Source organism: Epinephelus fuscoguttatus, linkage group LG1, assembly GCF_011397635.1.
Source record: "Epinephelus fuscoguttatus linkage group LG1, E.fuscoguttatus.final_Chr_v1".
NCBI classification, from domain to species: domain Eukaryota; kingdom Metazoa; phylum Chordata; class Actinopteri; order Perciformes; family Serranidae; genus Epinephelus; species Epinephelus fuscoguttatus.
Window position 1 is genome coordinate 18450759 of NC_064752.1, and position 14918 is coordinate 18465676.

The 14918-nt window shown below is 41.3% G+C and overlaps 1 protein-coding gene across 4 annotated transcripts in view; it reads left to right on the forward strand.

The window, feature by feature from the left end:
* The window catches only part of LOC125894744 (potassium voltage-gated channel subfamily D member 3-like), a 140326-nt gene extending 126096 nt beyond the window's left edge, over nt 1–14230 (forward strand). For 2 of the 4 annotated variants that reach the window (XM_049586362.1, XM_049586446.1), the window contains exons 4-8: nt 328–429; nt 3792–3818; nt 9894–9986; nt 12399–12658; nt 12860–14230. In XM_049586362.1, the coding sequence (XP_049442319.1) occupies nt 328–429; nt 3792–3818; nt 9894–9986; nt 12399–12658; nt 12860–13097 (720 nt within the window). In that variant the 3' untranslated portion in view covers nt 13098–14230. The remainder of the gene's footprint in view (nt 1–327; nt 430–3791; nt 3819–9893; nt 9987–12398; nt 12659–12859) is intronic. The other 2 variants (XM_049586513.1, XM_049586597.1) reach the window with 1 other exon arrangement.
* The last annotated feature ends 688 nt before the right edge of the window (nt 14231–14918 follow it).

The window sequence follows — 14918 nt, forward strand, 5'->3', positions numbered from 1 at the left end:
CTCACACCCCTACAAACAAGTCCCATGAAAAACATTATCTTCTGAGTTTGGTTTGGAATAACATTTGCACAGAGCTCTGTGTGTCCACATAATTTTGGCCATGTAGTGTATCTACAGAGTTCTGTACTCATGCTTAGAGACAGTCTTGGTGTAAAAATCTAAAATTGTGGGGGTAAAAGCAGTACAGTAGAAGCTGTGAAAATTACTACAGAGTCTGGATGATGAGTTGGCAGATTCTCACCATTAAATACTGTGTTAGTCATCTTCTCTGACCTCCCGCCCACCCTGTCTGATGATGTGACCTCTTCTTCTTCTTCCCACGCCCAGAAAGCCAGACTGGCCAGGATAAGAATATCCAAGTCCGGCAGCGCCAACGCCTTCCTCCAGAGCAAACGCAACGGACTGCTCAACGAGCTGCTGGAGCTGACGGTGAGAACGACCTCTGACCCTCTGAACACTCAGAACCGCCACCGGCAAAGTGGGCGTGATGATTACTGAGAAGTAATTTCAAATGTGTTCATTAAAAGTGACATGAATGTCAGCAGATTATGAGACCGTATGAGAGATTAATCATATTGTTCCTTGTCAAACACCCATCTACTAATTATTTCAGTTCACTGCAACTCAATAGCTTGGAAGCAGCAACGTCACATCTGCAGTATAAACACACACAAACATCTACACACACAAAATGACAAACAATTACTGCTATAATTAAGCAAAGGACAATTTAGAAGTCATTTAGAGGCTATAAAAGAGCGGCAGAAGTTGGAGTCATTACACTCTGGTTGTTATACAGGGCAGGAGTGATAGCAGAGGAGTTATGCCAATAATCCCCCATGCTGGCGATATCAGTGTAATCACACAAAGTACTTTTCTTAGTTGTCTTTCAGTCCTAGACTCGATTTAATCCACGTCTGTAAAACTGGCAAAGTCAGACAACAGAGGTTGTTTTTACTTTGCTTGCTTGTTGTGTCGCTCTTGGTGATAATTAGATGGTTAGTGCATTAAAAAAAGAGGCTGCAGCAAACTTCAAAACTGCAGCAGTGAACAATGAGGCAGCGGAGGACACTTAAATCCCACACTCCACATTCCTACAAAAGGTACAAAATGTTTCTGTCTTTCCTCCTCTCTGTGATTACAGACAGCTGCAGTGTTGTTATGTCCTCATCTGTTGTCATCCCCATACCTTAAACCTGAGATAAGTGTTTTTTTGTAGTAGCTCAGGGCCATCAAGAAAAAACTGAAAACTGTACAGAGAGCAACATTAGCATGTATTGTTAGTCATGTTTCAGGCCACTTGGCAAATTTTGGTCTCTACTCCTGAGAGAAATATTGAGCTCTAAATGCTTGACTTTCTTCACCAGCTAGTTTTGCACAGCAGGTATCATAAATGTATTGTAGCTGCTTTAAAGAAATCGTGAAACATTTTGAGAAGGGTGCTTATTCTCTTTCTTGCTGAGAATTAGATGAGATTGATAACACTCTCATGTTTGTGCACTACGTTTAGAACCAAAACCAGGTAATTAGCTGAGTATACAGACTGGACACGGGGACACAGCCTGGTTCTCTGCAGAGTTCAAAAACATGCAGACCAGCAGCCTGGTGCACCAGCTACACCAAGTTGTTTCAAATTTCCTTCATTTTCAGGCTGGTTTTGTGGATTTGGAGCTAAATGTTGTGCCTGGGGCACATCGTGTATTAATGATACTTGTTACCTGGAGAGGATGGAAAAAGATAAACGTTTCTTCCCTGTTCCAAAACCAAAATCAAACCCTGAAAAGTGTAGGGTTAGCTAGCTAGCTACTGAAGATATAGCCTACTGAATGTATACACATGCTGCTTTTGCTTTTTAATGATTATAACAGTGAAACAAAGACCAACCCTGCTGTACAGGAACCAGTGAAGGGAAGCAGGGAAACTTTGCTGACATTCAACCAGCTCTGTGTCATCACAGTGTGCACAGATGAACATTGTTTGACTTCCCCCGGAGATCCCTGCCTGTCCGGCGGTGGAGGTCCAAGTCTCGCAGTGGCGAGAAGCTAAACACCGATCATCTGCACACACTGCAATGCCACACAGCTGGTTCAATATCAGCAAAGTCTCCCTTTATATTCATTGTCTTGTGTGGCTATCAGCAGTGATGTGGTGGTTCACTTTTACACTGTGATCTGTAGCCTATAGTTCGGCTTTAGCTTCTAACTATCTTTGTCTTTTTAACCTGTTGTTGCTGCTGAGTCAGTCTGACATCCTGGATATATCCTTCAAACACAGACTGTAGACCCCTCTGTCTGCTTCTCTCTGGAATCACTGTTTCACTTTTCCAAAAATGTGATATTATGTCTTCAGGGAGTGCAGTTAGTTACAGTGTGGGCTCCATGCTTACTCTGACAGCTTGTCGGACCATCACAAAGGGGCGGGGCTTAGCAAAAGGTCAATTAAGGAAAAGCATTTTTCTGTGTAACAGCAAAAAACAGCCAACAAAATTCACCAAACAATGACAAAAATGTACGCAAACTAGAACACATAGTGATAGCCTGCACTGGCAAAATTAGTAGTTTTCCAGTGTGTCACAGAGGTTATTTATTTACATGCATTACTTTTGTGTGTTATTTTCTATCTATGCACTTTATGTTACATGTCAGCAGACATCCTGATTCAGTTTAAAGCATTTCTGTTTTAAGTATAAAAAACTGAAGGTCATCTGTGAGTATAATCTATTACAGAGAATACATTGCAGACACAAAACAGCCAGTATAGTTTGTTTGTTCCTCCATGGCCGATATTTTACAGAGGACTCTATGCCGACGAAGAGCTAAGTGTAAGACTTTTAAAGGGATAGTGCACCCAAAAATGAAAATTCAGCCATTATCTACTCACCCATATGCCGAGGGAGGCTCAGGTGAAGTTTTAGAGTCCTCACATCCCTTGCGGAGAGAGGGCGAGCAACAAAACTCCATCTAATGGAGGCTGGGCGCCCCAGATTAAAACGTCTGAAAAACACATAATTGAAAGAACAGAATATCTTACATAGGTTACAATGAGGCTAAAAACAGAGTTCAAATGACATTTTTCCCAAACAACTTTTTATGTCGGGCTTCAGGACACTTGGATCACTATGGACGAGCAGTATGGAGATATTTTGTGGTTTCACATGTATGTGTGCAAGATGAATCACAGCGTCACTCAACCATTATGAGGCTGCTACCCACTTCTCACGGATCTCCACGTGCTTCTGCCTACGTTGGAGCTATTTCAGCTGGTGCATCCTTTAAAATATTAGTAGCTCAAAAACTCCAACCTAAGTTAGAAATTATGTTCAAACTAGCCCAGGCTTTACCTTACACTTAGCACCTAACACCTTTTACTAGATTACCAAATAAATCATTATATCTTATTTCTTTAATTTGTACATAAACGTAAAAAATGACATTGTTGTTTCACAGGGAGTTATTGGGGTTACGATGAAGTTGCCAAGCAAACAGTGGGTCAGAAAATATAGCATGTAATTTAGCATAAAACCAAAAGTTGTCATTGTTATATTTCTGTGTGATTGTGGGTTTAAAAAAAATACATAAAATGTGTAAATTTAGGATATTTTTGATCTTTGGTCTCTAGCCAGGCTAGCCATTTCTCATGCTTTCAGTCTTTCTGCTAAGCGAAGCTAATTACCTCTTGGCTCTAGCTGCATACTGAGACAGGTATAAATCCAAGAAAGCAATAACTGTATTTCTTAACATGTCTAACTATTCGATTAAATTACATGTCCTTCTCTTTATCTCCACTTGCAGACATCAACCAACTTTCTACTTTATAAAGTAAGCATCCTCCACCATGTTGTCCTCCCCGTTTTACTCGTCCCTTCTTTTTTTTCTTTTTTTAAACTCCTCACCACACCATGGAAAAATGCATTTGGTAATGCATGAGCAAATTGCCTATATCCTTCCCATCCAGTCCATCACTCTTGCTTTCAGTGACACACTCCCCTCCTTGCAGATGGTTACTAAAATGCATTTGGATCTAATCGAGTCCAGTGTGAAAGCTCATGGGTGTCTGGAAGTGGTTAGAATTATCATATAAATGCCATCTGTGAGTGCTGAGCGACCAACATCCCTCTGCGTGCGTGCGATGAGGCTGCCAGAGTCCTGCCGCATCAAATTACGGTGGTGTCACTGCTGTCAGTCAGTCAGTGGCGCTGCGTAGGTCTGGGGTGAGAGTGAGTGGCGATATATGACAAAATGACTGCTTCTCTCACAACCTATACTTAGATGAGAAGTTATGGTCTGTTGGTCTTTTTCAGTTTCCCCCAAAGGCTTTTTAATTTTCTGACAGCCGTTTATTTGTTACCCAGATCACAGCGCTCATTATCATACAGGGTGATTTATTGATAATCCTGTCAAGTTTTATTACAACCTTGCATTGAAAGACCTTACAGCTTCATCCCTTTAGGTGCTGTTAACTTAATTTTCTATTTTCACCTTAGATTGACAGGATTTGTTCCGATTCGCCCCTGTGGTTAACACCCAATCATTTCCCACATCGCTTTTTTTTCCTCCAGTAATTCAAAAAGGTCTGGGCTGTGTTCATCCCTGACAAAATGTTGTATAGCATTTATTAAAACAGAAATGGTGGTGTGTTGAACACCCTGACGCACTGCCTTTTTATATGGCAGGGTTTAATTTAATTCAATTCAAATGGGCTTTATTGACATGGGAAGCATATGTTTACATTGTCAAAGCAAGTGTGAAATAAAAACAGAACTTGTATGTACCATTATTAAGGATCTATTAGAATCTGGTTTATATACATGTTGCTGCTGACTGGGTAAAACCTCTGACACACCCACCAATTCAGAGAACACATACTTCAAAGCCCATTTCACGTTTGGAGGAAACATGTCATTCAACCTGAAAACTGTGGCAAAACATTGCACACTGTTCTCAGATCGAACGTGCCACGCTTCTTGACAACTGACTCATTCAGATCTTTATAGGGAAGGAGCAAAGGATTCACAATCATGCTATGTTCCTGTGCCAATAAGGAATGGGAATTGCATTCTGTACAGTAACATCGCAATCTTTGAAGAAGCTGTAGCTACGCTATCTGCCGGTCCAATCACCTGTCAGTTGTTCATCATCAGAAATGTAAAACTATGTGCAAAAGACAAATGCTGATATAAAGAGAGGATCTGGACAGAGGCAAAAGAGCTTAATCTTACGCAACTAATGTCAGTTGATGATATCGATGCTTACAAACTAGGAGATATAGAATGGTCAAAGGACGTTGATAGCTTGCCTACTAACCTTACTCTTACTGATGTCATCTGGTGTTTGGTGTTAGCACCTACACCTGTCAGCAACTCAGAAACTTTAAATCTGGATGCCCATGTCCCATTTACAAAAGGGTGGGTACAGGACCTTCAGATCTATAAACCAAATGTCAACTGCACAATCATCCAGACAAAGACAACCTAATGCTGTGCTAACTGAATGCTAACAAAACATCTGCTAATCCTGCATGATTAATCTTTCAATAGTTAGCAAAATGAAACACATAAATCTACCTCTGTGTCTGATTTGATACTATATACTAAATTTGGTGATTTGTACCTTAATTACTGTGTTCAGCAGTTCTTTTTGACACTTAAACAGCCAGCCTATGGCACTCTTACCCTTATCTTTCAGAAATGACCGACTCACTGTTGATTAATAACATAATTCCATTTCCCATACCTGAAAAGTGGAGAGAAGCAAATTGGCACAAAAAGGCAACAAATGTAGATGAGATTAACACAGCTACTTGTTCTAGAAAATCAACTGTTGGTGGATAAAACAGCCCACGGGAATGTCTGCTTTTGACTGATAAAGCTAATTAAATGATTGACAAATATGTTATTTATTACATTAATGCAGAAATCTTCTAAAAAAAAAACAAAAAAAACAATATAACCAATTGCAACATTGCCACAATGGTCTAAATATAAGATATAAGATATAACCACAGTACCACATTATGACACAGTACAGTATGACCAAAAATCCAAATATCATCTAACAATATATATTGTCAAATCACCCAGCCCTAATGGATTGTTATAAGTTCACACAGAAACTACAGCTCCTGAATTGGAACATTTTCTTGTTCTTTTGTAACAGCAGCATCTTTCCAGAACATAGAGCCAAAAACTGCAGTTCCTCTAATGGCCACTTGAGGCTGGCTCCAAAAATGAGTCAATCCTCATAGACTCCCATGTTAAAATGCCCAACTGTACATTAGAAATAAACATATTACAGCCAAAACCAAAAACAGTTTTGGTCTCTATAGCTAATTTCAACATTCATGACAACTCTACAGGGGGTGTATTCTTTTTATCACTCACCTGTTTACATTTTATTAAGGCGTAAGGGTACGCATAATTAAGCGCAGGCCACTTGAGTGACAGTCCGTTGCTATAGTCTATGCATCCCATCCACCTCTCATGGTCTTTTCTGGCTACAAAAACTCAAGATGTTGACAGCCAAAATGCCAAACATGTACGGTCAGTGGTACCACCTCAGAAAATATTAGGCTCTCCAAGTACCACACAGTAGCAAAGGCCTACCCTATTCTGCTATGAACAGTTCATTCAGGAAGCATGTTTACTCCTAATCAGAAGATTATTTGTTGTTGACTGTTGTCAGCCACAGCCTCACTGTAAACAGGGGTAGAACTGGAACTGGCACAACTCTTCTTCTTCTACACAACTCTCATACAACATAAGCCCCTCATCAGGTGCTGTGGAGACATCACTGCTGCTGCTGAAGTAGCCACTAGCTCTTATACTCGGTTGATTGTTGTCAACTTTGTGCCAAATTTGAGGAAACTCCTTCCAGGCCTTCAGGAGATACTGCGTTCACAAGTTTGAGACAGATGCAAGGTCACCGTGACTTTGACCTTTGATTACCAAATTCTAATCAATTCACTGATAAGTCCAAGTGAAAATTTGTACTGAATTTAAGGATATTCCCTTAAGGTGTTCTTGAGATATCATTTTCTCAGGAATAAGATGGATGCAAGGTCACAGTGACCTTGACCTTTGACCAACAAAATCTAGTCCCTTCATTGTTAAAGGGACAGTGCACCCAAAAATGAAAATTCAGCCATTATCTACTCACCCATATGCCGATGGAGGCCCTGGTGAAGTTTTAGAGTCCTCACATCCCTTGCGGAGCTCGGCGGGTGGAGCAGCCAGCACACCTAATGGCTGACCCACCCCAGACTAATGTCCAGAAACACAAAATTGAATCCACAAAGTATCTCCATACTGCTCATCCGTAGTGATCCAAGTGTGCTGCAGCCCCGACATAAAAAGTGGTTTCGAAAAACGTCATACGAACTCCCCTGCCCTGACTGCTTCTCTGTGCTCCGCGTTCATGTGTGCACGCTCAGGGTGATCGGTCTCTGAAGAGCAGCAGTCTCGTCAGTACTGATGTCCAGATTCTCAAGTGCAGGCATCGCCAATTCCCAGTCTGAGCAGCAAAGACTTTCCTCATCCGTTGGCATTGCTTTGCATTTGAAACAAATACACCACCAGGTTTCCAGTGCTCGACTCCGGTATTCTGCGGCTGGCTGAGGGTTAGGCTCATGAGCTGCGGCGGCTGCTTCGTCCAGTAGCCTGAGTTCCATGCGTATACTCGGGCTCAAACAAATACGGCTCAACAAAGAAATGCTGTTCCTCCTCAGTTTCAAAGTCTTCAGACATGTTGGGCTGTCCTTTGCTAAAAGACCGAAGTGCAAATTATCTTTTAGCTACTGTGGTTACCGTTGTCTCCCCCTGCGGTGCACGTGTCACAAGATGTAAGCATGGGTAAGCAAAGCTCATGCTTTCGCTGGTCTCACGCAGGTGCACACATGTGAACGCGGAGCACAGAGAAGCAGTCAGAGCTACAGGCTACAGTGAGGCTAAAAACAGAGTTCATATGACGTTTTTCAAAACAACTTTTTACGTCGGGGCTGCAGCACACTTGGATCACTACGGATGAGCAGTATGGAGATACTTTGTGGATTCAATTTTGTGTTCTTGGACGTTAGTCTGGGGCGCCGTCTGCCATTAGGTGTGCTGGCGCTCCCCCTGCCGATCTCCGCAAGGGATGTGAGGACTCTAAAACTTTACCAGGGCCTCCATCGGCATATGGGTGAGTAGATAATGGCTGAATTTTCATTTTTGGGTGCACTATCCCTTTAAGTCCAAGTAAAAGTTGGTGCCAATTTTTTTTTTAAATCCTCTGAGTCTTTGTGAGAGATCATGTTCACAAAAATGAGACAGATGAAGTCACAGCGATCTTGACCTTTGACAACAAGTCGATGTTTGTGCCAAATTTGAACAAATTCTCCCTAGCCATTCTTGAGATATCATGTTTACAAGAAAGGGACAGACGGACAACCCAAAAACATAACGCCTCGTCATGGCTATCACCGGGACAGAAGCATAAAATGTCTAATGAAATGTATAGAAAATTTGCTTGACAGGTTCTGACAACTGCTCGAACTGGTTTGCATGTAATAACTTATGCAGTGGACTAAAGCCTTGATGTTTTGTGGGGTAAGTCTATTCAGCAGAGAACCAGTATAATACATTTCGATCAACTTGACATAAGCACTTGATAATGCAGGACACAGCAGACAATTGCTCATTATCATTTGCATGGATGTGCCGAAGCATTTTCACTTTCTTCAAAAGACTGAGAAATTGCTTATGATGTGCACAATTCACCAGATAATCTGGAGGTTTAAAAGTAGTTTAGAGAATTTCAGTTCTGATTTGAGAGATGTCCAAAACGACTGTGAAGAAAAACTTCTTCTGTGAGGTTAGCGCGTTCAGGGTCGCATTCCAGATGGACTACATCAAATCAGATTCTCTCCTTACATGAAAATAACCTTGAGCCAGCACACAAGTTTCAGTCTGTGGCTATACAAGTCTTTATTATAGGGCCTGTGCCACAGGGCAGATCCACACATTGAGACATCAGAAGGCGTAGTTTTCTCCTGCCCACATCACTGTATTGTTCATGTGTCTGGAATCTGAATGAGAGTCCTTGGGCTGGATCGCCACCCACCCAAATCCTTTGAGTAACAATGTGCGCTGTGGGGAGGGAATTAATTTGTTTTCAGTTTTCATGTTTTTTGGCAATTGTGATTACTTTGAGACTAAGCTATATTGGAGCCGGAGCTTTGAAACCAAGTCCCGTTTGGAGAAATACCAAAAAAAGGGTTCCATAAGTTTTTCTGTTTCTGTTTTTCTCAGCTCTTCTGTTTTTCCTCTTTCTGAAGCTTCATACATCAGTAACTGTTAGGCTGCCTGGAGCCTCGCATGACGCTCAGTGGTACCTACTTAGATAATTAAGTAAGAGAGCTGGCAACAGCACAGTTTTTATTAGTTCAATAAACTGAAAAGGGGAGTTATTTTGCAGCATGCTTACACAAGGAAGCAAACTAAAGGCAATTACAGTATTAACGACACAAACCATGCACAATAGAGACAATTAATTATAAACAAACCACTTGCCAAGACTGTGGGATCAATTCACACAGAGCAGAAATGTGGTCCACTATGTAACTAATTGGCTAGCAAGTTATTTGAAAGCAAACAGCAGGAGTTGCTGGCTACCTGCTCATAATGGAAATGAGAGTGAAATCAACAAGCACAAACCAAAATAGTCCAGTTTAAAATGGGAGACACGAAGCAGAACCAAAGAGTCACGTCTGACTTTTCATTACTGACGACCGAGTTTATATCAAAGAGTAATTTCGTGCACAGAGTGAGAGACTTTAATGAGTGACGAGGATACACCAACAGTGTCATTTGTCAACATTCATCAATTCTGTGTGTTTTTGTGTTTTTGTGTCTTACTAAGGATACAGAAGAGGATGAGCAGAAGCTGACTAAGTCCACCTCTCTGTTAGAGAGTCAACACCACCACCTACTGCACTGTCTGGAGAAAACCACTGTGGGTACACTCAAACTTTTCTCCGTCTCTGATACAAACACTCACAGATTTAAAAATCTACCTTCATCAGTGAGGTTAACGAGATGTGTTCACTGTGATTGAAGTATTGAATTATGATAATAATGTTTTTATCAGTGAAAAAGACAAAAAGGAGCTCTGAACACAGCATGTACTTCAGGGATGGAGATAAACAGATAAACACATAATTAGAAAGAAAAAATATCCACAAGGGTTTCTGATATTAAAACTGCCAGTGGTAAAAGAAGTATTTAGATCCTTTACTTAATTAAAAGCACTGATACCACACTGTAAAAGTACTTTGTTACTGCGATTAAAAATTGGTTAAGTTTAGGCACAAAAACACATGGTTATGTGTTATGTTAACATCATCTCTTGGCTTGAAATACCCGATTTTTGTGGCACTGTCCGCGCTGCAAACATAGGGCCAGGTTAGGGTTGGGTATCATTGGGGGTTTTTCCATACCGGTGCCTAAACAGTGCCCAAACCAATACTAGATAGAGCACAAAGCAGTCAATAATGTTAAAGAATAGCTTTTTTTTAATTGAAAGGCAAATTTGAACTTGAAATTGAATCATATATCAATCAATCAGTATATCAATTTAAAGTATACCTAAACATATATAAATAAAAGGGCTGTACCTTACTCAGAATTTTGTCAGTCGAATCAGATTTGACTGTTTAATACAAATATTTGACTCTTTTTTGTGTCATATAAAGTTTTAAAGTTTGAATGGGGCTCTGCAGCACATTCAGTTTTACAGTGGCATTCATATATTATAGTAAACAAGCTAACTGTGCTAACGCCAGCTCAGAAATGTGTAACTTTTTTATTTTTTTTAGACACTGGATATCAAACAAAAGCCAGAGACTGTGTCATGTTAAGTATCTGTGAGCTGTAATTTCACCAAGCTGAAGAGAGAAGATAATGTTATCTCTGAGATGCTGGTGAAGATTCTCAGTCATCCAGGTCATGGTGACCTTAAGTGTAGGCAACTTGTACTTGCTTGAGTTCTCTTGAAGAAGTTTCACCTCTCCTCCAATAGGCTCTTCTTCCAGAACTGAAGAAGCCTCTTGTGTGAGAGGTGAAACTTCTTCAAGAGAATTCAAGCAAGATACTCAAGCAAGTCCAGTTGCCTACGATATAAGACTTAAGGTTATCTCAGAGCCTTACGGTGGAAAGTTACCCTCCTACAGTATGCGCTGCAGTATCATGTCCGCGGCTGTCTGTACCAAAGAGTGGCGTGAAAGTCAAGAGTGCCCCATCCACAGCAAAATCTGGGAACCAAAACGTCCCCATAAGTACACTGCACAGCACACTGAATAGGAGAAATAAAAACAAAAACAACAGTTCGACTTGAAGCAATCTCAGTCAACTGAGAGGTCTCCGACTGACCAAAGGGGCAAACAAAATCCTGACCACTACAAAATGCCGACTACAATAATTTGCGACTAAATAACATCTACAATACAAATAACAGTAAAATAAATTGAGTTGAAATCAAAAATTGTCTCCCTAAATTGGGAGAGACATCAGCCGGACATTTTTCAATTATCTTTTTGTTACTACAAAGAGAATAGGTGGTCCACCTTAACAGTCCACCTTAAGTGATCCTGGTCAGGTTCCAATGGGAGGCTAACTTTGGAGCTTTCACTATAATCAGCTTATCTAACAAACCTGTATGCCACAGTTGATTACTACACACGAACAATGGGTGTGTATTTAAACCTTTGACCTACTGCACAACACTTTCTGCTCTCGTCAGTGTCAATTAAAGAATTTATTTTTTTGGGTTGAGTAAATTTCTGTACGGCTTCCCAAAGCTGCCATATCAAATGCTCGTACTTGACACTAACTTAACCGGTAGCTCCCAAATCCTTCAGAGCAAATCTGAAAGAGCCTCCGGAGAGTTTTACTGCTGTCAAAGACGTTGAAGGCAATGACAGTAATGTTTTCCCTCCTTGCGTCTAATCTGTGCCTCAACATCAGTTGGAATCAAGAAACGAATTATTGGCAAAAAAAAAAAGGCTAAAATGTCTATTTGCCAGCTTTACACTTTCCACCAGACATTTGTGTTGATCCCAAGTCAAAGTCTTTAAAGTGTAGGATTTTGATTTGTGTCAAAACCATAGATTAGTATTAAACAGTGACATCGGATCTGCTCTCAAGTCTGCAAATATGCTAAGTGAGGCTGTAAATGGTAGTTTTCCTATTAGTTTATTATTATAATCAGTATTAATTATCTTTCTTTGGTGTATTTATTTGTAAAATCAGTAATTATATATCACTCACGTCCCATGAGTCTGTCTTTTATTTACTCTACATTCTGTTTTCCTCTCTGCACCGACCCCTCCCCGTGTGTTTAAACCACCATCCTGTTCCTTCTCTCCAGGCTCATGAGTTTGTCGACGAGCAGATGTTCGAGCAGAACTGTTTAGAGACGGCGCTGCAGACCTACCCGTCACGCAGCCCCTCTATATCCAGCCACGACAGCTCTGTGGGTACCTGCTGTGGCCGCAGGGTGAAGAGAAACACTCCTCTGCCCAACGCCAGCCTGTCCTCCACCCACCCTGTCCCAACACACCAGAGCCCCCTGCAGGAGCTCAGTGCCATCCACATACAGTGTGGTGATCCACCGTCACACACCGCCAGGTAAAAGGAAAGGACAGCTGATACGCACAGCAGCATCAGAGGGGGGGCAGAGGCTTGGTATCCTGGTTGTTTGCAGAATTCTGTCAACTTAATGAGAGGGAAATAGCTTACAATTTAGCTGCTCGCAACACACTACCTAAAGGCAAGCAAGGCGAGAGGCAACAACTACTTGTTTACCTGTCTATTTTTCTCTTTCTCTAGTCGTTCGAACCTCAACCTGAAAACTGATGAAAGCGGCAGAATCAATTGCAAAAGCAGCCGAATCACCACAGCGATCATCAGCCTGCCTTCACCCCCCGCTCTGACCCCTGATGCCGATGGCCTCCGCGGACCCCTACAGAGGAGGCCGCCCCCACCGCCGGGTCACCCAGCAGCACCGAGCATCCAGACCACAACAAGCTCAGCTGGCACCAACATCGTCAAAGTCTCTGCTCTGTGACTCTCCGGCTGACAGAGGCATCTCAGCTCAGCAGGAGGAAAGCAACCAGGAAGAAGAAGAGGAGGAGGAGGAGGAGGAGGCGAAGCAGGTTACACTACCTTTATGGACGCACCATGTCCCGTCTCACAGGGTCAACAGGAAGAGAGCGCTGTACTCCAGAGGAGTTTTGGAGAAGACAGATGATGGAGACATTTCTGAGGTAGAGGACTGTAGATATGTGAAGCGAGAGTCAGGCACTCGTCATGTCGTGTATGTACTGTAGATACGGACAGAGTCGCTGCATTTCTAATAGTTTCTAACAGCAGTACAGATGTTTTACAGCGAGTACTGTGGAAAAGATTCAAAGACAATGTGCAATTAATATATCTGTACATCAGCAGAAGCTGTCGACATACCACAAATTCACAGTAAGTTAAAGTGAATTCACAGTGAAATAGTGAAAAGGAGATTTTGTTGACTTTAAATGTGTTGAAGAAAGACGAAGAAAGTATTGACCGTGTTTACTTGAATTTGATTGGTCTCGTTTGTGTTACGTGTTGTTTGTCTGAAGTATTTTGAGGGAAAAAAAAACTACTTTAGTTTTCTTCACAGCATCATTTGAAAAGTCACGAAACATACGATGCTGCTAATATCATATCGCTGAAATGTGATGTGTCGGAGATGGAAAACACTGTATTTTTTGTTTAAAACTGTATCTATTCATCGTGTCAAAGACTCAAAACAAGCAGTGCTTTTTAGTTGTTTCATGTTTAAAGTAGAAACTGACAACTTTTCAACTTCTTACCCCCCCTAGTGTTTCCAAGTGAGATTATTGTTGGTGTCACTGTCGCGAAGACAACCAGATCACTTTCTGTTTCTCAGAGCTTAGCAAATAATCAAGACTGTCCTCATCCAAAATACGACCACACAAGTCGTTTGTATAAGCAGCAAATACGACCCATATTTACATTTGTTGTAAGGCAGCGACCTCTAGTGGCCACAGCAGGAGCAAGTGAGGTGAGATAGTATAAGGAGCAGAGAGTCTGAATAACGTGGGTCAAACAAACACAGGATTTTAATCTAGATGACCGGTGTTAGTGTCTGGTGTGATGAATGTCATGTGACTTTGGATACGGTTATGTTAGTAACAAACTATTAACAACAACCATGATCATTTTTCTAAAGCTCAATGAGTTTAGTTCTCTAAACCCAATCATATAACTGTGGCTGTTTTCGACTTTAACCACGTTTAAATTTGCAGCTGTGAACAGTATACAGTTTATTCAGTCATCCACAGGTAGGGGCGCTAACGTGGGAACCACTCCCATGGGTTGTATTGGAGGGTAGGAACATACGACCTATGTGGTCATATGGAGGACTTGTTAAAATAATCACACTAGGCTTGGGCAGTATCTATTCTCTCATTCTGTCCTGAAACTTCTCAGAGGTTTATACAGAGCCCCTAAAGTCCCCAAAAAAAGACAAAAAACTATCTTGAGCGTACCAGATAAGCTAAATCGAGCGCATGAGATACTAAAACGTGTGCTCGACATACAATTATTTCCCACGCTGAAAGCTCAGACAGGTCACTGTCTGAGTCAGTACCATGGCTGTGTACTATTTATAGATGAGGTTACGTTACAGCGCAGCCAGGCAGCATTGGCTCTCTGACAAGTTTTCCAGCGCATCCGCTTGAATATCAAACTGTATTTTGTGAATACAAACTATATGCTGATGTTGTGAATAGTACAGTCTATAAACAGTAAGCAACATCTAAAATGATCCTCACTAATAACAAATAATGAATTATAATGTAGCCTAATAAATCTATACAGTGCGACC